Genomic DNA, 22693 nt, shown 5'->3' with positions numbered 1-22693 from the left:
TAATTGCAAAGGCTTTTTCTGTGTGCAGCTGAGAAAGCCTGGCCCGTTATTCCGTGGTAGGAGAATCAATTTTAAAGGTAGTTAGGAAAACCTGGATGATTTATTTTATCTCTTTTTTTTTTTTTTTTGTAGTGGTGAAATTTTTCATGATTCAGATCTCAAAAATAAGCAACCTATCGTGCTTTCTCTTTTTCTAAGCAGCGTACAGAAAAAGCTTCTCTAGTAAAAATAAACAAGCATACAGTCATTGTTAGAACAGTTACAGTTCCTAGATTTCCTTAACGTTTCCTTCATCACAATGTTAGAAATAGACCTTGGGCATCCAGCAGATTATCACGTGCATCTCCGGCAGGGTGAAATGACTGCTGCTGTGACTCCTGCAGTTAGAAAAGGAGGAATGTCGATAGCCTATGTGATGCCAAATTTAACACCCCCAGTTACTGATATTGAGAGAGTCCAGAAGTACAAGGCAGAGCTTCAGCGAATTTCTCCAAAGACGACATTCCTGATGACATTTTATCTATCGAAAGTATTGACTCCGGAGGTAGTTTATAAAGCTGCTAAACTGGGTGCTATTCAGGGTATTAAATGCTATCCAGCAGGCGTTACTACGAACTCTGGCGCGGGAATCGATCCTAGTGACTTCTCTCGCTTCTACCCAATCTTCAAAGTGATGCAGGACACCGGATTGGTGCTCAATCTTCATGGTGAACGACCATCCATTCAAAGTGAAGGTATCAATGTGATTAACGCAGAGCCAAAATTTCTTCCTGCCTTGTTTGCCATTCATCGTGACTTTCCTCGCCTTAGAATCGTCTTGGAGCATTGTACAACAAGGGCTGCAATTCATGCTATAAGTGAAATCAACAAGGACTTGAAAAAAGGAGAAATTCCTACTGTTGTTGGTTCAATAACGGCACATCACCTATTTCTAACAATCGATGACTGGACGGGGAACCCTGTGAATTATTGCAAGCCTGTTGCTAAGTTTGCCGAAGATCGTGATGCTCTTGTTAGGGCTGCAACCTCAGGAAAGTCATACTTCATATTTGGCTCCGACTCTGCACCCCATGAAATATCGAAGAAGTGTACATTCAATAAGATAGCTGCTGGTGTTTACACCCAGCCATACGTGCTTTCATATCTAGCGGAGCTATTTGAAAGAAATGGCAAGCTCGATATGCTGAAAAACTTTGTTTCCAAGTTTGGAAGCAGGTTCTATGGCATGGATGACGAATCAAAGCTAGCATGCAAAGATAGATGTTACTTGGTGAAGAAGCCGGTTCAGATTCCCGAGAAGTTATGCTACAATGGAATTGAGTTGACAATTTTCAGGCCGTGTAAAGAACTTTCATGGTCCGTGGAATGGCGCTGAAATGTTTGTCTGGTAATTCATTCATTTAAATTCATTCATTTAAATTTATTCATTGGCATCTTATACATAACATATGCTTGCAATTGTTGGTTTTAGTTTGCTTGACTTCTGCCTTCAAACATTTCCGAGCACAATCATGAATTTGAGATGTGGGCTGTGGTTGGCAGGGAAAGTGCCATCTTCATTAAAAACGCACATGCTGTTGCTTTTCCACCCCCAGCTTTGCGATCTGCTGAAGTCATTCGGGACAGATAGAAACGAAGCAATTGTAGGCTTCATCCGCCTTGATGGCGTGAATATAACGAAGTATACTCTGATTGAATCTCTGTGGTCCTCGTAGTTCGTTCCTGGAATGCTTTTTCCGGATTTTCCATTTGTGTAGCCCATTTTCTTGGGGCTCATTTCGTTGTAGTTACCTGATATAGACATCTCACTAAAAGCTGTTAGTGGATCCTCGCTGATATGCTCTTTTAGTTCGTTCTGATCCGTGTTGGTAATTATTCTGGTCGAATCCATCGATGAGGCGCCTGAGTCCGAATCAGGCTTCATAGGAATAGGTGTCGATAAAGATGATGCATTTGCAGGCGTTTCTAGTTCGTTAGTCGTCTCCAGTGATGAGTTAGCGCTGTATCTGATTGGACCAGTCTTGTAATTGATATTATCTGCATATATATCTGGATTAACAAGGCCGTTTTTGGGTGGAGATGATAAAGACGAACTGCTTGCTCTATGAAGGTAAACACCAACTTGGTATGAGTGTCGAGAAGAGATCCGATTTTTTTGTAGATAGAGGTTCCAGTACGATCCGGCATACCAGAAGGTTTTTGCGTATACTCTTCTGTTAGGCAAAAGATCGGAAACGTTTGCAAACGAAACGGAGAACCTAAATGAAGGAAATTTCGTCCAGCAATACCTTTTCAGACTGTCTTGCTCTTCCATGTGTCTACCTTGAGTCGATTTTGCATTTCCATCACCCTTAAGCGCCTCCTGATTGTTAGAAATAGTTGGCTCATTGGTATATAAAAGTTCATCCAGCTCTGCAGGAAGTCCAGATATTGTGTCATCCTTTTGGGGAACCTTATACCATACTGAGTCTTCAGTTGGTGGAACTGGATTGGTGACGACATTTTCAAGTTGTGGAACGTTTGGTGCTTCCAAAACTAGTCTTTTAATCTGCATGGCCCTCCAAAGAGCATTGTGAAGAACTTGGGGGTTTATGTAATGGGCACCGTTTGCATCTCGTAGCAATTCCAGTTCCTGGAGTTGATCCGGCGTCATGTGGCAAAAGTGAATTTTCTCGTTTAAAGCTTTACGAAGAAGTTTAACTTTCTCCCTATCAGTGGGAGAAACCATCAACCGCCTTTCTATAAGCTTTATGATAAAAATGCACCTATCCCATTCAGTCGGAACAAAGAAATAGTCCTCACCAACAATTTCGGCAATTACTGACTCCGGGATCTCATCCCATTTTGCTGGTCCATATTCCCAGCCATCTGCACATAGAATTCCCTTGCCATTCTGAATAATTCTCTCGCTAGCAGATCCGTAATTGTTAGCTGTAGCAAACCTCAAGTTCTCCGAAATGTTGCTCATGTCCATTTGCTTTACTATGTAATCGGTGGCCGTGCAAACAATGTCACTAATTGCAAGATATTGCCCTACTGCAATCATGTTGTACGGTATTTTATTTTCCTCTTCAATGTTGGCTGACCCATACAATCTTGCCAATGCAAGCTCAAAACTCTTTTGTGTACATTCCTCATCATCATCAAAGCTAAGCGTGTAAAGATTGGATCCATCACCGTTCTCTCTCACGTCATCATTGATCTCATAACTCCCCGATTCCTCACTATCACTATCTGTTGACCAGCCGAACAATGACTTAAAGTAAGGACTTCTTTCAAGGAAAAGTTTGTGTAATTTATATGATTTCCCAAATGCATTCACCCTGACATCGGAATAAAGCCCCTCCATGAAACCTTTCTGAAAAACGTAGCCTGTTATACTTTCAGTTTTACAACATCCATATGGACATATTTTGTATTGTTGTTCCATTGTTGCCTCTGATGTTTCCATTGAGACAACATTCTCGCTCGATGCTTTCCGCATAATAGAGCTATTTCTACTCATGCTTGCAGTTTGTCTTTCTGTGTTAATGCCTGGGATACTATTAAATGATAAATTGCTATCCGGTATACTATGTGCTTGGTGTGTATTTATTATCTACCCCTCGGAAGTAAAATAGCAGATCTCAAAATACAGGGCAGAACGCCTGGTACTGAAAATATGTATGGTCGATTAGGTTTCCCTGACTAATTGCGCCGAATTATTCAAATGTAATTTTACTGTTTGCTAATTGGTAAAGCAAGCCCATATTTATGTATTTCTTGGAAGGGGATTAGTGAAACAGGACTAAATCAGATTTTGTCTGATTCTGCCAAATTTTTTTTTTTTTTACTGTTTTTCTTTCCTACTTTTATTTTTTCCTTACGAACAGATACAAAATGCATTTTGTTTATTCCGGCGCTTATTGTGAACCATAAAAGCAATTATATAATTAATTCAAAGAATTAACATAGTTTCAGACGTCAAATGTGATCCGTAGTATTATTGCAGAAAACTAAACCACATTTGGTGTTTCGCAAGGCAGAGGAATCTTCATTATTGCCATCTATATTGATGTGAGGAATCACATATTCTAGTAAAAAAAAATAGCAAAAGTTCTGTATGGCCCCTTCAATTCACCTGATCTGTTCCATGTGATGATTTATCATAGTTCCAGTCTGTGTGTTCGGTTTATTTTCATTTCGTATAACTTTCTTTCCTGTCTGATTCTCCTCCTCACTTATCCATTTCTTTCACGAAGTATGGAAAAGCTCATGGAATTTTTCAAAGATCTTCTTGTCCTTTTCTGTCTCCTTTGATGGGTCATCTTCCTCGCCATTATCATCTTGCATCCAATACATGTGTTTGGCGCCTGAGCTCAAGAACAGCAGCATGTAAACTCTTCCTGTTTTGCATGATTTCACGTGTCTCCAGGCAACATCATCTGCTATTAAAAGAAGATCTTCGCTTTCCACACCAGAAACTGTGTCATCCCTGGGACTCCATTTAAAGCTGTAAAAGCCTTCACCCTCTTCACTTGGTTGAAGTATTATTTCTCCTTTGACAGAGTTCGGAGTATAGATTCCTGTCTGCTCGTTGAAATCAACCTTTCCCGCATGAAACTTCAATACTGGTACCGATGGCATGTTTTAAAATTGACAGTATATTCCTTTCCGTCTGACTGGTATGTACACTTGTCTTTGCAAAAATGAATGTAATTTGAGCGCAATTGAGTTCGAAGTCCAGAAATAAAAAAAGAGACTTTTCTTGGACTGACATCACCGACCTGACCTGTCTTTTTTTTCATGTTTGTGTATCCTGCGGTACTACATGTCATGTTTGGTGTACGGATGTGTTTACTGAATATAGTTTTTTCAGATCAGATAAACAGAAGATTTGTTTCTATAAATTAAGTTTAGTTATGCCTATAGATATTTTTCGAAGAATTGTGTGATTGCTGCACGCAATTCCTCCTTCTTTTCCTCAGGTGCCCAACAGCCGTCGACACCATTTAAGGAGAATGTTTCAAGGTCAGAAATTGTAGCACCAAAGCAACTGACCATCATCATCCAGTCCTTGGTGGAATCTGAATCGTGAAGTGTTGGGTCATCTGTATTAGGATGAATCCTCAAGCCAAGCTTAATCATCTTCCTGATTGGATGCTTCTGTGCCCATTCTTCTGGCGTAAAATTACGTAGATAGTATGAATTTGTAGGAACAACAGTAATAACCTTCTTTTCGCTGACAAGCTGCTCGACCAATTTTGGGTTATGAAGCATTGAATATCCGTGATCAACTCGATCAACATGCAATGTATTGACCACGTAGTCAACATTTTGCCAAGGTGATTCATACTCACCAGCGTGTGCAGTCAGTTTATATCCATGCTTCTTGGCCTTGACATATGCATCGTGGAAAAGTTCGGGACCCCTGTCCGTTTCTCTATAGTCTATACCAATTCCAATTGTATGAGGATCTGGGTTCTCTAGCATCCAATCAACCATCTCAACTGCCTTTTCACCTGTATCAGCTCTATCTATTGCACATATAAGCCTTCCTTGAATTCCGATTTTCTTTTCAGCATCGTCAATAGCATCCACTATTGCTTTCTGTGCATCCTTGAATGAAATACCAGATTTCAATGCTGTACCAGTAGGATTCCATGAAATTTCAGTATACAAAATATTATGTGTATGCGCATCTTCAAGGTACTCATATGTCAGTCTGTATAAGTCTTTTGGATACTTGATAAGCTTGGCATCTAATGTTCTGAAAGCTTTTAAAACACCAACTGGTTTCTCTCCTCTTATATAAAAAGCCAGAATCTCTTCGTCTGTGAACGGCTTTCCTGCTCTTTCATTAAAATACAAAAATGTGTCTTTACGAATAGTTCCAAAGAGATGACAGTGAAGTTCAACCTTAGGAACGTTGTGACAAATCTCGTAGAGTTTATCTGCCCTTATCTGAATGGTCGACATTTCCCACAGATCTTATTTCGCTTTTTTTTCTGTCTTCTTAAAATAAGGAGGCGAAAGGAAATTTTCCAGGTTTATTGAATGATAAGATAGGATGAGACCGAGGAGATCTAAAAAATAGCAAATAAAAGCCAACTCATTTATATACGTGTGCTCATGAATACGAACAAAAATTGATATTTACTCTGATTACTCTGAAACGGGAGGAGTCCCGAAAGTAATTAGATCTTATTTCCCTTCAGCCAAAGCTCGGCCGAGGTTTGGTGTGCTGATAACCGTTTTGAGCGAAAAAATATTTCATTGCGTAAATTTTCCATTGTTAAGTCATTTTTTTGCAAATTTTCCTGCGGGAAATTTTGTCAGTTCATGGAACTTCTTGATAAGTCTGATAAGGATTATCAGCAAATGAAAAGGGAGTCAAATATCTAATACTTTGGCTTATAAATATCCACTGTTCTGTCTATGTTGAATTTGACGAGAAAGGTCTAGTTGTTTATTCTACATCTTCTTTGCTGGTGCATACACTGTCGATCCTTCTGAAACCATCCGACTGCAATACCACCTGTAAACCACACATCATGGAAGAAAAGAAGTCGAGCTCTACAGACACCAAATCTTTGGATATGTCTCCGGAGGACCACGTTTTGGTAAATGAGGCCCTACCTGCCGTGAACCTTAAGAAAATGGTGTGGAAAGTTGACCTTATTGTTCTACCTATCATGATGATCACCTATTGCATGCAATTCATGGACAAGCTAGCCTTGTCTTCCGGTTCTGTGTTTGGTGTCAAGACTGATCTACATTTGGTTGGTCAAGACTATTCATGGTGTTCCTCTATCTTCTACTTTGGTTTCATGCTTGGTAACTTTATAGCCGCGCGTATTTTGCATATCGTGCCTCTTGGAAAGTTGATTTTCGCAGCTGTCTTTTTCTGGGGTATCACTTTAGCCTGCAGTGCAGCTTCCCAGAATTATGCAGGTTTAATGGTTGCTAGATTTGTTCTAGGATTTTGTGAGAGTTTTGTTTCTCCTACATTCGTTTTCATGACCACCATGTGGTGGACTCAACAGCAGGGTGCCTTTAGAACCAACATATATTTTGCTGGTAACGATATTGGCGGTGTCATAAGTTCTCTCATTGCCTTTGGTATTGGCCATGCTGGTGGTGCATTGATGCCATGGAGATATTTGTTTATTTGTTATGGATGTCTTGCTTTCGTTTGGAGTTTTGTCATCCTCTTCTTCCTACCGGATACTCCTTCCAAAGCTCGCTTTTTCGATTCTTCAGAAAAGAAATATTATAAGGAAGAAATGAGCACTTCTGAAGTTGAGAAGAAATGGGACTGGGAGCAAGCTAAATCTTGTGTCACTGATGTTAATGTCTGGCTTATCCTAGTTGCCATCGCTTCATCTATTCTCCCAAATTCTGGTGTTATTAGTTATGGTTATATCATTCTTGATAGTTTTGGATTTACCTCCATTCAGAGTACTTTGATCAACTTGGCACTCTCTGTGTTTACCTGGTTCTGTATAACATTTGCTGGTTACTTGGCTTCGCATTTCAAGAATTCGAGATGTTACGTTATCTTGATCGTTGTTGTTTTCTCTCTTGTTGGAGGTTGTCTTATTTACAAGGGTCAAGCCAAAGGTGTCAAGTTACTTGGATACTTCCTAGTGGATGTGCAGCCTGCAATTACACCTCTTCTATTGGGTATGACTGCATCCAACTTCAAGGGTAACACCAGAAGATCTGTGGTTAATAGTGCCGTCTTCATTGTTTACTGTGCCTGTAACATTGCAGGACCCCAACTTTTCAGAGCTAAGGATGCTCCACATTACCCACATGCATTCCTTTCCTGGATTGTGTGTTACTGTATAAGTGCTTGCTTGGCCGTTATTATGAGGTTTAGTTGGATTCATAGTAACAAAAAGCTAGAAAAACTAGCTGAAAGTGCCGTTCTACCTGCAACCAAAAGTACTGATTCCGAGAAGGAAGAGATCATGGAGTTCATGGATCCAACCTTCAGATACAAATACTAATCGTTTGCACTTTATTCCTTCATCTGTATTTTTCCTTTCTCTTAACGTACATATGTACATTCCCAAATTGAAAGTATGCTCTAATTGCTGTTACTTTTTAATCCTTCCGTATATATCCTATCAGGTTTCTACTCTTCTTCGACAATATTGGTGTCGGAAGTTTTCCCAATTACAAATAAATTAAAACAATGAGAACCAAGGGCGAAAGAAAAAGGAGTGAGCGTAAATGCTAAAAGAATGTTAATCTTAATCAAATCAATTTTGTTTCAATAAAAATGGGTGGTTTTGGATTCAATAATGAACTGTCAGCAAATATTAATTTTGATCTTTTCTAGAGTCATAAATAACTATGAAATAACTGTTCACCCTCCTCCAGTCATCTAATGATATAAATTATGGACAATATATATATTAATTGTCACTTGACATATGATATTATTATTACCTTTTGTCAATCTTATTATATACAAATAATACTATTTTGTTCTGAGTATGAACTAATTTTTAGTTCAGTACTTTGGAATAATTTTATTGTAATATTTCCTGGAAAAAATGTACAAATGTGTAAATTAGGTTCCTTCAGGTTGTATTACGTTAAATATTTTTTGTGCGTGTACTTGTAAGCATGAGTATATTGTAATAGGCTATTTTGAAATTCAACTAGTCTGCTTTCGCTCCTATAGTGATTCTACAAAATAAATGTTACACCTTCTTTTGTGAGACAGAAGATGTCCACGCATCTATCAATCCATTAAATGTACTTCCACATGGTACTAATAACATTTACACCCATTCGTATTAGAAAACTGGCATCGGACATACGAAATTACCTAAAGTTGAGGGATTGTTACTATATGCCATTAGTATTAATTGTTTTAAGATTTGAATTTATACTTAAATAGTGATAATCAAGAATAATATCTATTAGAGAGAATCTTGTATAATATGTTCCTGCCGTGTATATCAGTAAAAAAATAACAACGTGCAGTGTTTGTTTTTGCAAAATAAATTTATGGAAATGAAATATTTTTTTATATTACGTATGATTACTTCACTTTATCTTCGTTTTTATTTTTACCTTTACCTCTTTTTATATAACTTGTTTCTTCTACGAAGGGACGAGACCCGATAGCCTATTTTGCAATACAACTAGTTCGACTCCACTTTGATGGTAACAGAGTAAAGGAAGTAAATTCATTTTCTTCTATGGTGATACTTACACAATTGTTAGAATGTTAAAGGCATTAACATTATCACACAGACCACTTGGTACATCTATATCCACCCACTAAGGTAACCGACGTTACAATTGTCTGAATCTCCCCGACTGCTAGGTTCTTATTAGTTCTATTAAAGAAGGGGTTTGATAGCTAAAGCCTGGGAATAACTCATAAGGTCTCTCTTAACTCCGACAAAAGTCTCTGCTACCTTCAACATAAAGTCATAATATACTCCACAAAGCCCATTACATACAAATCTTTATTAATCTTACTCTACAGATGTCCGTGCCTACCTAAATATTGTGAGGGATCGAACAAGGAAAAGTCACGTGTTATCCAAATGGTTACGTAATATTATGAGCGAAGCAACATGAGCGAATTATTTATTAAAATTGGACGACGAGATGCAAATATTTTATTAAGCAGAAAAACGAGAAAATATTAAATGAGTATTTAGCCTTTTTGGAAAACTCAAGATGAAGATAAGAAAGAAGAAGCAACAGCTTAGATAAGAAGAAGACAGAAGAGAAATAAGAAGAATAGAGATAAGAATAAGAGAAAATATAACAAGAAGATAAAAATAAGAAAAACAAACAAACAAATAAAAAAACAAGTCATTAAAATAAATATAATAACACTTCAAATTATAAACATATACAAAGGGGTGCTTTTATCTATATCCTAGTGAATACAAACTAGTAGATTATTTCATTATACATTACTTCCGCTGTCGGACATATGAGAATATTACCTAGTATTAGGTAATCTATTATTATATGTCATTAGATTTATTTGTTTTGAGATCTGAACTTATTCTAAAATAACGAAGATTTAGAATAATATCTAATAGAGACAATCCTGGATAAAATGCACTAACTGTGTATGTTAGGGAATCAGCAGAAAAAATAATTATGCGCGATCATAATTCTGTTTCTGAGAATTAAATCTTTTTTTTTTATGTATGATTACCTCACTTTATTTTCCTTTTTATTTTTACTTTACTTTACCTCTTTTTATATAACTTGTTTCTTCTACGAAGGGAGGAGACCCGATAGCCTATTTTGCAATACTACTAGTTCGACTCCACTTTGATGGTAACAGAGTAAAGGAAGTAAATTCATTTTCTTCTATGGTGATACATACACAATTGTTAGAATGTTAAAGGCATTAACATTATCACACAGACCACTTGGTACATTTATATCCACCCACTTAGGTAACCGACCTTACAATTGTCTGAATCTCCCCGACTGCTAGGTTCTTATTAGTTCTATTAAAGAAGGAGTTTGATAGCTAAAGCCCGGGAGTAACTCATAAGGTCTCTCTTAACTCCGACATGGCGTCACAGACAGGATAACCAATTTGTGTGATTTTTGTGAAGAGGCAGATGTGTATGCCATTTTTTTTTCTTTTGAATTTAGTTGAGAATTCTACGAGAAGGAATTTTTTATTATGTCTACTGAATTTCTCTCAAGAAAAATTCTCACTTGATGAAAATATTTTCAGGTTATGCCTCCTGGGAAAATTTTCTAAGATCCGTTATGAGTGTTAACAGATTGAGAAATTTGTGTAGATCGCTGATCATATCGATTACATAATCTCATTCATATTATCTTTATCAGCTGGTTTTTAACTGAGCTTCAGATACATTATTTCGATGCCTAAAGATGTTTAATGATTCGTTTACTTTTCAAGTGAAATCATATTTTGCTGCGCGTGAATTGTTGTTATCTCAATTTTGAGTCAAGGAAGCTGTTCCTACTCGATATTCTTAACGAGATGATCTCATATATATTAATCAGAAATTTGTCAGAAATGGAATTACTACCAAACTCTGCTATTGATGAATAGAGCTGCTTATGCAAATGGAATTTGTTCATAGAATACTGCAAGCCCTACTTATTATTCTGGGAACTTACGATTGTGACAAACATTGAATTACATCAGGATGGTTTAGGAATGTTTTAGATGTTATCAGGCATGATGATTATTAGAAGCCTCTTTAGTGTTTATGTCAACATCATTGACAATGTCATTACATCTATAAAATGGTGTAGTTGCTATCACGGGGATACAGATATTTTGGCCCATCTTAGACCCGGTGTCGCTGAATCGATTAAAGGAAATTGTTCAGAATTTGATGAAATAAACGACTTAGTTGAATTTAAGAAATGGATCGAAAGAAAAGTCAAGTCTAAACGTAATGCTGCGATTGTTTCGAAGTCGCTTTCCAAGTCAATCTTTGTGACTTCCAACAAGCAAGGTTATTCCAGCATTTCGAAAAACAAGAAAAGACAAGAGCCGCCGAATAATAACCGTTCGCATGGATCTGATCATCAGAAGAAGGATCAATCTAACAAAGGCAAGAAGAATGAGAGGAAGGAGAATATGAATAATGTCAAATTGAGCGATGAATCTACTAATATCTCCGAGTTACAAGTCCTAGGCAGCGTGCCAATGGATAGTTTGAATACTCCGAGGCATTCGAGATTTTATCTTAATTGATAATGGCGCTGCCATTAGTCTCACAGGTCATAGGGAATGGCTACATGATTACATGCCTTTCCGCAAGGACGATAAAGTTTTCTCTGTTGGTTATGACGATAGTCAAAAGAAATTGGAAGGTTCCGGTAGGATAATCTTTAATTACATGGGAAATGTTCTTACACTCTACCTACACTATTATGAGGGTGCTCCTACTATCTTTTCAGAAGACGATATCAACCGTTGCCCTGAATGCCGAATTCAGACCTACTTTCACGATTTTGGTACCAAATCTCAGACTTATTCAAAGGTTCTCAATGTTGGAGATGAATGTATTCAGTTAGTTCAAGTTAACAAGCTATGGTATATACCAGGTGATTTTAATCAGTTTATGATTGGTGGAGGACAATTGCATATAAACAACTTACATCTTAAATTGGCTCATGCTAACCTTAGGCTAATCAAAAAAAGTCTATTAATCATGGGACGATTACTGCTTCGAAAAAGGAAATAAAGGAACTTGATGAATTGCTCAGCAAAGGTTGTGTTGATTGTATGGAAGCGAAGGCGAGACGAGCAAATGCTATAGAGGGTTCAAGAGACTATTACTTGCGTCCTATTCCTTTTGATGTTGTTTATTCCGATGTTTGCATTGTCTAGACGCACACGAGTGTTGGCGAAATGGGTTGCTTTGTTACTTTTAAGGACCAATATACTAAGTATACAACGGTTTTTATGATGAAACACAAGAGTGATGTTGCTCGTGCAGTTGATAAATACGTTCGATGGGTATCAAACCAATTTAGCAAGGAAGGATACAGAGTGCATAAAATCTTCTCAGATAAAGGTACTGAAATACTTAAATGCTGAATTGAAAACCATATTAGAACGTGAAGGTATTGAACTTCATACTACCTCCGGTTATACATCTGCGTCTAATGGTGTTGCTGAACGCTTGAACTTAACGATTATGAATGATGCGCGTGCCATGTTGCATTCTGGTAAAGTTTCTCACAATTTTTGGAAGGAAGCTGTGCTATATTCAGTATTTGTCAGGAACAATCTCGTGAATGATAATATTGGAACCAGTCCGTCACTTAAACTCAAGTTTATGTCTCCCAAAACTAAGGATTTGCATATCTTTGGTGAACTTTGTGAGGTTACTTACCCTCCGAAAATACACACCTAAGCTTGGGGAAAGGGCTGTTCAGGGCATATATCTTGGATGGAGCAATGAAACCTTTGGTTGCCAAGTCTTCATCCCGAATACGCCAGGAGACACACGTTACGGGTACATTTACGGATACACGCCATGTTCAATTTATGAACCCGTCTGTACTTTATACAGACTATTTTCTTACACCTCAATCACGCGTGGATGATTCATTGCAGTCACTTTATGATCCAAGAATTGAGATTTTTGCCGATCTATCTGCTGATGGATGCATCAAGTGATATTTCTTCTGAGGTGCCGAGTATTGTTGGATTATCTGAAGGTCAGAATGCGTCATCTATTCCTGTTGACAGAAAGCTCTACGACGATGCTGCTATGGAGACCGAGCTATCTGAAGATGATGATCATTCGATTGTGACAGAGCCCACATTGCGTGCTGGCAGTCCAATTGTATCCAGTTCAGACGATGACTACGAAAGTGATTCTGACTGGGTGCCAGATTCAGATGATAATTCAGACATACTGTCTACTACTTCTTCTACGTCTAAGGACTACTCTGATGATATTGAGAGCGCTGCCGACTTACGTGAAGTCTCAAACTCTCAGAGGAACCTCAGACTATCCAAGCATCAGACGAGAAGCCTACAGCGGAAACTACTATGCTTTTCGACTTGGATGCAGGAGATCACTCAACTCCTCAACTGCATTACAGGAAGCCAAACTTTAAGAAGCCTGCCAAGGGTACTAAACCCAAGAAAGTTTCATCGAAGCCCGCTCCTAATGCGAAGCGTTCACCTATGGTTGGTCATGCTGGTAAGATTAAGGGAGCGAAGCATTCAATGCCCCAAGCTCCTAAGGAGAACGTTAAAGCTGAGAGATCTACTGCAACTTCTACTGACGACAACCCTGTTGTCGGTGGAAAGGAATCGAACAATCTTGCTACTTCCAGAGTGACAGTTCCTGAAAATATGGAAGCACTGAGCACGTTAAATCGTCCGTTGCCCGTGGTCGAACCTGAGAAATTTGCAGTTTCTGATTCACCAAGTTTAAATGCTGGTGAAAAGGATTATCAGAGACTAACTGGACACAATCACACGGAGTCCAAGCATCATACTACGACCAGGCATCTTAACATCCCTTTACAAGCAGAACATGAAGATGATCGAGCATTACTCAACTCGTCATTGGATGGAGAAGTCAATCACTCTAAGTTACCTCAAGTTACTTCACCTCATGATACTTTGGCGGACAAATCCGGATCCTCTGGCCATAAGATATCATTTCAAGTGATTCCTGCGACTTCTGCTGGTGAAAAAGTGAAGACCGAGAAGGGTTCAAGCCGTTTGAACAAGTCCAAATTCTCTTCCTTAGAGCCTTTTAGGACTGGAACTCGTTTATCAAGAAAACATACTTATGATGATCTTGTGAATGGGGACACCCGTTCCTCGGTGCCGTTGATTAACAGCACTCCTGGCGAATCTTCTGCTCCTGAGCGTACCTATATGGTTGCTCGGAAGAAGCCACGGATTTTTCAAGTGTTGTTAAGCGACATTTATCTCGCAGCTAATCCGAAAGGTTACAAACAAGCGATGTGCAGCAAGGACGCTGCAAAATGGAAGGCAGCAATTGATGACGAGTTTCACTCTCATCATATACATAACACATGGGATTGCAATCCAATTCTTACAGATGATCCGAAAATTTTGAATTGCTGCGTCTCCACAAGTTGGGTTTTTACCGTTAAATCTGATGGTCGACGCAAAGCACGTCTCGTTGCTCGCGGTGATCACCAGAAGGAGAATACATATTCAATTACATTTTCTCCAACTCTTCGACCAGAGATCATGAGAGCGATTTTTGCTCTTATTGCTACTCAGCATTGGTTTATGGCTCAGTTTGATGTCAAAACTGCTTATCTATACAGTCCTATTGATACCGAATTGTACATTTATCAGCCTCAAGGGTATTCTACCCACACAAGGCATGCAAAAGTGCCATCCGGCATGAGGGTGGTCTATAAGCTTAACAAAGCTTTATATGGTCTCAAGCAATCGGGCAATTTGTGGCATAAGGAAATTCAAGAAACATTTGGCCAAAATTAATTTTGAAAGTTCCCACCCTTTTCCATCCACCTACATTCATAAGAATCGGAATGGAAAAGTCGATTGCGTTGTTGGTTTATTTGTGGATGACATTATTGTTGGCGCTTCGAATAAAGCTATACTGGACAAAGTTTACAAACATATATCTGGTAAATATGAGCTTAAAACGATCCAACCTGATAAGAAGACCAATTTACAGAAGTTTTTGGGGATTGATCTCACTGTGGAAAGATTAAAGGATGGTCGTGTGAAAAAGATTAAGCTATGTCAGTCTGCCTATATCGAAGAATTCGTTGAGAAGCTTCACCTTACTTTTGCTAGAAGCTGTGCTACTCCGTTAAGTCCAAATTTCTACTTCGATACTGCGGAACATCCGTTAGAAGCTACTAAGGAGATGCTTAATAAGGCAGTCAGTGATTTTCGACGCAAAATTGGTTGTTTATTATACGTCGCGGTTATGACAAGGCCTGATATTGCTTATGCTGTTGATTACTTAGCGCGTTTTTCGACGTATCCTCATCGTCTAGTCGTTGATCAGTTGAAACATGTTTTAAACTACCTCTATCATAGTCGTTTCAAATCTATCATTTATCAACACACTTCGGAAACTAAAATGGATCATTTGATTTGCTACTCAGATAGTGACTATGCTCAAGATCCGATTACAAGGAAGTCCATGAACGGATTTCTCATCATGTTTTCGGATGCACCTCTCTATTGGAAGTGCCAGTATACCCCATTGGTCTGCAAGTCATCTACTGAGGCGGAACTTCAGGCAATTTACCTACTTTCTAATGAGCTTGAATGGTTTCACCCTCTCATGAAGTTCATGTCCGCTTATCAAGGCGAAGGAAATTATCCTGAACTTTTAGTGGATAACAAATCCGCTGTTGATACGATAGTTTATGGTAACTTTTCACCAAAATCAAAGCCATACGCTGTCAGGTTGAAATGTTTAGAAGAACGATTTGAAGAGAAGCGTTTCATTATCAAACACGTTAGTACGAAGGACCAGTTAGCTGATATTCTTACTAAACCTATTACTACCAAGGTATTGGGTAAGTTAAGGAGCATGATTATTCAGATGCTACAAATCAAGGGAGCGTGTCGGACATATGAGAATATTACCTAGTATTAGGTAATCTATTATTATATGTCATTAGATTTATTTGTTTTGAGATCTGAACTTATTCTAAAATAACGAAGATTTAGAATAATATCTAATAGAGACAATCCTGGATAAAATGCACTAACTGTGTATGTTAGGGAATCAGCAGAAAAAATAATTATGCGCGATCATAATTCTGTTTCTGAGAATTAAATCTTTTTTTTTTATGTATGATTACCTCACTTTATTTTCCTTTTTATTTTTACTTTACTTTACCTCTTTTTATATAACTTGTTTCTTCTACGAAGGGAGGAGACCCGATAGCCTATTTTGCAATACTACTAGTTCGACTCCACTTTGATGGTAACAGAGTAAAGGAAGTAAATTCATTTTCTTCTATGGTGATACATACACAATTGTTAGAATGTTAAAGGCATTAACATTATCACACAGACCACTTGGTACATTTATATCCACCCACTTAGGTAACCGACCTTACAATTGTCTGAATCTCCCCGACTGCTAGGTTCTTATTAGTTCTATTAAAGAAGGAGTTTGATAGCTAAAGCCCGGGAGTAACTCATAAGGTCTCTCTTAACTCCGACATCCGCACTTACTTAAATTACATCATAACATTCTAAAAACACTATTTTACAACATACAATACTTCATCTTTTAGTGGTTTGATTCAACACTTCAAAACAAACACACAAATCACTTTGGACTTACATAATCTAAAATAATTTAGGTTCAAACCAAAGCAGACCCCTTACAAATATCGTAAAAGCCTTGCTAGCTCAATCGGTAGAGCGTGTGACTCTTAATCACAAGGTTGCGGGTTCAAGCCCCGCGTAGGGCTCTTTATTTTTTATCCTTTCATCATCTATAATCGATGTGGAAGTTTTTTATTTTTTACGTACATTAAAGAAAGTCAAATTAAATGTTGAATTAATAGTACGGAGGAAAAGGAAGAGAAAGAAGATGCTTTTGTTTCAGCATTTGAATAGTTAGTTAATTGAATCCTTTAGAACAGAACACTTCGATTAACTGGGGTTTTTAGAGAACATGTGAATACAGGACGGTGATTTTTCAAGGTCTGTCGTATGTGTGAGATCCTGTGAACGGAGATTTTAAATTCATCACATGAGAATTTTTCAAAATCAGATAAAACATGAAATCAAAGATTTGGAACACCGCTTAAATTTGAAAATATGCACAATAGTGGTATTACCTGAATAATAGTAGATAACCGAATTCGGTCTGGATTGCCCATAGCTGATAAGCAGGGAAAAAGATTGGATGGTCGTGCATGACCCAATTATAATTTCGCACCCTATGCGCAATTTGGTCCGATGAGATGAAAAGTAGGCATATTATGGTAGCTATGGACAAGCATTAGCGAATTACACCCTATAGCTCTCATAAGATAGTAAACTTTGAAAAGTTGGGTAGTCAATATATAAAGAGAGGAAATGTACGTCAAAGTTGAACCGTTGCAAAAATGCCCGGGATGAATACCGGAAAGAAAAAGTGATACTTTCTCCAGCCAGTTGATATATTCATACAGCATATTCCTTTAATAACAGTATATCCATCCTACACAATGACTGATCACTATCCAGTTCCAGAATTCAACCTCTCATCAGAGAAGGCTCGCGAGTACGAGGAAAAGTACGCCGCACACAACTACCACCCACTTCCAGTTGTGTTTGCTAAAGCTAAAGGTGCACATGTTTGGGATCCAGAGGGAAGAGAGTACCTCGATTTCCTTTCAGCATACTCTGCTGTTAACCAGGGACATTGCCATCCAAGAATCATCAAGGCATTGTGTGAGCAAGCTCAGAAGTTGACTCTTTCTTCAAGAGCCTTCTCTTGCGATATTTTCGGAACATGGGCCAAGTACATCACCGAGTACTTCAACTACGAATGTGTCTTGCCAATGAACACTGGTGCCGAAGCCGTTGAGACTGCCATGAAGATTGCCAGACGTTGGGGATACGTGAAGAAGGGCATCAAGGCTGATGAAGGTATCATTCTTTCATGCGCCAACAACTTCCACGGAAGAACTATTGCCGTTATTTCGATGTCTACTGACCCAGAGGCCAGAACAGACTTTGGACCATTCACAAAAAACATTGGACCAGTCATTCCAGGTACCGATGGTAAGAAGGTGATCAGATACGGCGTGATCGAAGATGTTGAGTTGGCTTTCAAGAATGCCGGTGACAAGATTGCTGCTATTTTGATAGAGCCAATTCAGGGTGAGGCTGGTATTGTTGTTCCACCTGCCGACTACTTCAAGAAGGTTAGAGACCTTTGCAGAAAGTACAACGTTCTTCTCATCGCCGATGAGATCCAGACCGGTATTGCCAGAACCGGTAAGATGCTTTGCTACCAGCACTACCTTTCTGAGGAGGATAAGCCGGATCTTGTTCTTCTGGGTAAAGCCATCTCTGGTGGTGTTATTCCAGTTTCCTGTGTTCTTTCATCCAGAGAGATCATGTCTGTGTTAGAGCCAGGTTCGCACGGTTCCACCTATGGTGGTAATGCCTTGGCTTGCAGAGTCTCCATTGAGGCTTTGGAAGTTGTTAAGGATGAAAAGTTGGTCGAGAGGGCCAAGGAGTTGGGAGAATTCTTCCAGGCCGAGCTTAGAAAGCTTGCTGCTGAGTCAGATGGAATCATCAAGGAAGTCAGAGGTAAGGGCCTTTTGACTGCCATTGTGATTGACCACACCAGATTGGAGGGTAAGACTGCTTGGGATTTGTGCTTGAAGATGAAGGAGCACGGTGTTTTGGCTAAGCCAACTCACGTCCACATCATCAGATTGGCACCACCTCTTATTATTTCCAAGGAGGACTTGCTCAAGGGAATAGACTCTATCAGATCTGCCCTTAAGGAGATGCCAATTGACCCAAGAAAGTAAGTAAGTAGTGCCACTGTTTTTAGTAATAATGAGATCTTGAGGATATATGATAGACTTGGCTTTTGCGTTAGTGTAGGAGGTGAAAAGCAGTAGCTCTAAGTCGGGGTCATGGTTAGTCACTACATGAAAGAGAATGTACTTTAATGCCACATACTCAATACAGTTAAAAGACGTTCATAAATCATTAATTAACAAATTAAACAATATATACATAAATGCGTTTAATCGTATGCCAATAGCATTTCTGCTTCAATTATCCTATCCAGATCGTTTGCCATTTTTTTATCAGACATCTGCCTTTGCTCAGCACTCATGGTTGCAACAGATGTTCCTTCGGCAGGACGGACACGTGACACAGGTTGCTTTGTGACAGACATAAGCCTTGCAGCATACTGCCTGAACATCTCTGAAATAGAAGAAGCTCCAATCATATTTGTAATAGTAAGGTCGATTCAACAGTTAATATTGGTAGCAAAGAAGAGTACGTACTTGTGTCTAAAATCCACCAGCAAGATTCCCAAATCTTCACAGGACTGTCACCCTTATTTATATTTGTTATAAAAGTAGTCACGCCCACCAAGAATCCACATTATGTATATTAGACTTACTTAACAGTCCCTTACAACCGAATACGGCTTCCCCACACTTTTAAAACATTGAAACTTTATTTGGAACCTGACAGCCCGCGAAGAATTATGCGGCGGCTACCCCATTAGAAAACCTTGCTGAATACTGCCGCATTATGCACTGCTTTTTTTTTTGTTCCACGCACTATTCAGACGTGCCCGATTATCCGTACTGAGTCATGAGATCGCGGACCTACCAAAAAAAAAAAAATTACGATGTAAGCGTCTGGTAGATTCATAATTGATGATATGAAATCAAGATGTAAGTCCAGAAATGTAGACCACCATTCACTTTCTTTCTAAAGACATAACATATTATTGGTATGCCCCATATTTTGTATTTTCAACATCTATTTTATTTTCCTGTTGCTGTTATCGTTTTGGGATACCCGGAGTGGGATTACCTCATCGGGATCAACGGTTTCGGAATTTTCTCCACTAAAAATGTCGCCTATAAGTGTAACACTCATAGATATTGCCACGGCAACAAGAATTACGCACCATATAGTGCGCCTGGTGCTTGATGTTGCAAATAATACGAAAAAGTCATACAAACTAAATTGGAACAAATCCTGGTCGCTTTGCATGCTTTCATTCAAATATTTAGGGATCCATACAGAGAGCTCGGACACAAATGCTGTAACAAGCTTTGCATGCTGTACCATATGATTGACATCTATGTTATCTATTAAATCTTGGTCCGTGTGGATATAAGGATTGCTATTTTCTATGACAGATTCCAAGACATAGGCCCCAGGATACCCAAATATCAATGGCGAAATTTGATCAGAGCACACCTTGTCGCATTTTGTATCGATACTCTTGATATCTGTGTATTCGCTGATAATGCGTCTAACAAACTGCACCAGTTGTTTTGAAGAGTAATCAACAACCAGCCCAAAATGCTCAGGCATTCCATTTTCAAAAGTTTTCTTTGTAAATCCTGTCATGTCTTGCTGAAGCATTGCAACAACTCGCTTACCATGCTTCTTGTAAGCCCCGAAAACGTCACGTGACCCCAACGACGACATTTCTTCGGCTGCATAGAAATGAAACTCGACGGTATTTTGCCAATCTGAGAAATTAACATTGCTTTCGATCAAAACGTCGATCGTCTCAAGCAAAATATCCACTCCAGAGAGATTATCATCTACTCCGGGGGCTTCTTTCAATGGGTTGAGATTAATGGAATCCACATGACACCCCACAATAACCAAATTATCCGACTTCCCCTGTATTCTGAATATTACACTTGGCTGCTTCCAACTGCTGTGATTGAACAATTCAACCGACAGACGTTCATAGTCAGCTAACGCGACTTTCTGTAGTTTTTCATAAAGATAGAGCGAACTTTTATATCCCTTTTCACTGTTATAGAATCTTCCATCGTGAAATATTCTGCTTAAACCTTCCAATCTCTTTCTAATACGCTCCTTAGAAATGGATGATATCACGCTATCCGTTGTAACCACATGAAAATCTGCGTTTTCTGGATAGTTGTATGTCTCAATGTGTATCTCATTTAAAACATGATAGACATTAGACGAACGAAGAAGCGCGGCGAAAACGAGCAAAATTCCACAGATGATTCCAAATTGGGTGTAAAACTCTTTCTTTTTGATCATAGAATACAAACAAACTTTGGAGTGGGGTTACCAAGGATATTAGGATGTTATCGGAAAGATGAAGAAAAAAGAAGTAATATAACATGCATACATAGAATAGTTCGATAGGTACCGGCTACCGCGGGTAAAAAAAATTTCGAGGCACTTAAATTGTAAACGGCTACTCACTCAAAAATAAAGTCCTGTTTTTAATATATATGCTAAACTAAGCCTGGAAGCACAGCTCCCACATACGACACACACATTACAGGCCATATGCCCGGAGAAGAAACAACTAAAATATGACGTCATCCTCCGTTTCCTGGATGAGGTTTTTGGTACTTTCTTCGTCTTCACCTGAATCATCACTACTTTCCACAGTTTGCTCTGCACTTTCATCGACCACTTCCTCTTCATTATCTTCGGCCTCAACATTTTCATCCTGAACCTCTTTATCGTCAACCGTCTCATTTGCTGTTTCATCCTCAATCTTCTCATCAGTCTTTTCAGCCTCCACTTTTTCTTCTCTCTCAGAATTCTCGTTTGCAGAACTATCCTTGGCAGCATTCTCGTCAGCATCTTTTTGCGCGGCAGCTTTCTGTTCGGCGACCTTTTTCTCAGCAGCTTTTTGTTCAGCGATCTTCTTCTCAGCAGCTTTTTGCTCAGCAATCTTCTTTTCAGCAGCTCTTAACTTTGCAGCTTTCTCCTCCGCAGCCTTTTTCGCAGCCTGCTTCTTTGCCTCTTTTCTCTTTCTCTTGGCTTCCTTAATCTTGGCCTTTCTCGCAGCATCTTCCGCTTCTTCAACAACTATAGCTTGCTGTTTCTTCTCCTGGACTTTTTTCAACCGGTAAAATTCTTCCCTGTCCACCTCATCCAACTCGGAGTTGATGTATGCAATCGTGTTCTCCGTCCGTGGAATAATCACGTGCTCGATGGCATTGACTCTCCTGTTTGTCACTTTGATGACTTCATCAAGAATTACAAACGCTGTTTGCAAAGAAGCCAAGTCCACTAACGTTTCCACAGCCTTTGTGTAAACCTCCCTGGCTCTCTGAACCTGCTGACCTCCTCTTCCCAATCCGGCCATCTTGAAATCATTAATCGACTCGTCAATCTCCGTCTCAAATTGCGGTAGATAAACACCAGAAACATTCTCCTGTCTTGCTTTGACTTTAAACCTGGCTTTTCCACTCACAGATTCCTGGACTTGGTAGCCAATATTTCCACCAACGGCATAGGAAACTTCTGCAAGAGAGAATGCTGCCGTTTGTAGCACTCTTCCCATCTTTCTTTTGGCATCATTAATTCTCTTAGTAATATCCCTGAACCGTTTTGTCAAAGCTTCAGACTTTCTTTTAAGCAACGAATATCCTTGTTCAGCTCCTTTCAATTTTCCTTTTTCCAAGGCAAGGGTCATACGTGTTGGAAACACATTATCTCTGTGCAAAATGTTAGTAC

General features: G+C 38.9%; 9 protein-coding genes and 1 non-coding gene across 10 annotated transcripts; 4 read left to right on the top strand and 6 right to left on the bottom strand.

Moving 5' to 3' along the window:
* Window positions 1-298: 298 nt before the first annotated feature.
* On the top strand, window positions 299-1375 carry BRETT_000475 (uncharacterized protein; the record flags this gene model as incomplete). The annotated part of the gene is made up of 1 exon (XM_041279040.1): window positions 299-1375. The coding sequence occupies one exon, from the start codon at window positions 299-301 to the stop codon at window positions 1373-1375; it is 1077 nt and encodes a 358-aa protein (XP_041137254.1).
* A 114-nt stretch (window positions 1376-1489) lies between these two features.
* BRETT_000474 (uncharacterized protein) lies at window positions 1490-3505 on the bottom strand (the record flags this gene model as incomplete). The annotated part of the gene is made up of 1 exon (XM_041279039.1): window positions 1490-3505. The coding sequence occupies one exon, from the start codon at window positions 3503-3505 to the stop codon at window positions 1490-1492; it is 2016 nt and encodes a 671-aa protein (XP_041137253.1).
* A 728-nt stretch (window positions 3506-4233) lies between these two features.
* On the bottom strand, window positions 4234-4626 carry BRETT_000473 (uncharacterized protein; the record flags this gene model as incomplete). Its single annotated transcript, XM_041279038.1, has 1 exon — window positions 4234-4626. One exon carries the CDS (start codon window positions 4624-4626, stop codon window positions 4234-4236), a length of 393 nt encoding a protein of 130 aa, XP_041137252.1.
* Window positions 4627-4905: 279 nt separating this feature from the next.
* Window positions 4906-5958, bottom strand: BRETT_000472 (uncharacterized protein; the record flags this gene model as incomplete). Its single annotated transcript, XM_041279037.1, has 1 exon — window positions 4906-5958. One exon carries the CDS (start codon window positions 5956-5958, stop codon window positions 4906-4908), a length of 1053 nt encoding a protein of 350 aa, XP_041137251.1.
* Window positions 5959-6533: 575 nt separating this feature from the next.
* On the top strand, window positions 6534-7994 carry BRETT_000471 (uncharacterized protein; the record flags this gene model as incomplete). Its single annotated transcript, XM_041279036.1, has 1 exon — window positions 6534-7994. The coding sequence occupies one exon, from the start codon at window positions 6534-6536 to the stop codon at window positions 7992-7994; it is 1461 nt and encodes a 486-aa protein (XP_041137250.1).
* Window positions 7995-16868: 8874 nt separating this feature from the next.
* On the top strand, window positions 16869-16941 carry BRETT_000470. The gene has a single exon. It is a non-coding gene; the product is annotated as a tRNA-Lys (tRNA).
* Window positions 16942-17685: 744 nt separating this feature from the next.
* On the top strand, window positions 17686-19005 carry CAR2 (ornithine aminotransferase; the record flags this gene model as incomplete). The annotated part of the gene is made up of 1 exon (XM_041279035.1): window positions 17686-19005. The coding sequence occupies one exon, from the start codon at window positions 17686-17688 to the stop codon at window positions 19003-19005; it is 1320 nt and encodes a 439-aa protein (XP_041137249.1).
* Window positions 19006-19226: 221 nt separating this feature from the next.
* On the bottom strand, window positions 19227-19436 carry BRETT_000468 (uncharacterized protein; the record flags this gene model as incomplete). Its single annotated transcript, XM_041279034.1, has 1 exon — window positions 19227-19436. The coding sequence occupies one exon, from the start codon at window positions 19434-19436 to the stop codon at window positions 19227-19229; it is 210 nt and encodes a 69-aa protein (XP_041137248.1).
* A 545-nt stretch (window positions 19437-19981) lies between these two features.
* On the bottom strand, window positions 19982-21256 carry BRETT_000467 (uncharacterized protein; the record flags this gene model as incomplete). Its single annotated transcript, XM_041279033.1, has 1 exon — window positions 19982-21256. One exon carries the CDS (start codon window positions 21254-21256, stop codon window positions 19982-19984), a length of 1275 nt encoding a protein of 424 aa, XP_041137247.1.
* Window positions 21257-21530: 274 nt separating this feature from the next.
* BRETT_000466 (uncharacterized protein) lies at window positions 21531-22652 on the bottom strand (the record flags this gene model as incomplete). Its single annotated transcript, XM_041279032.1, has 1 exon — window positions 21531-22652. The coding sequence occupies one exon, from the start codon at window positions 22650-22652 to the stop codon at window positions 21531-21533; it is 1122 nt and encodes a 373-aa protein (XP_041137246.1).
* Window positions 22653-22693: the final 41 nt, after the last annotated feature.

The sequence above is a fragment of the Brettanomyces bruxellensis genome, chromosome 8 (assembly GCF_011074885.1).
Source record: "Brettanomyces bruxellensis chromosome 8, complete sequence".
NCBI lineage: Eukaryota > Fungi > Ascomycota > Pichiomycetes > Pichiales > Pichiaceae > Brettanomyces > Brettanomyces bruxellensis.
The sequence above is the reverse complement of the archived record's forward strand: the minus strand, read 5'-3'. Positions and strand labels throughout refer to the sequence as shown.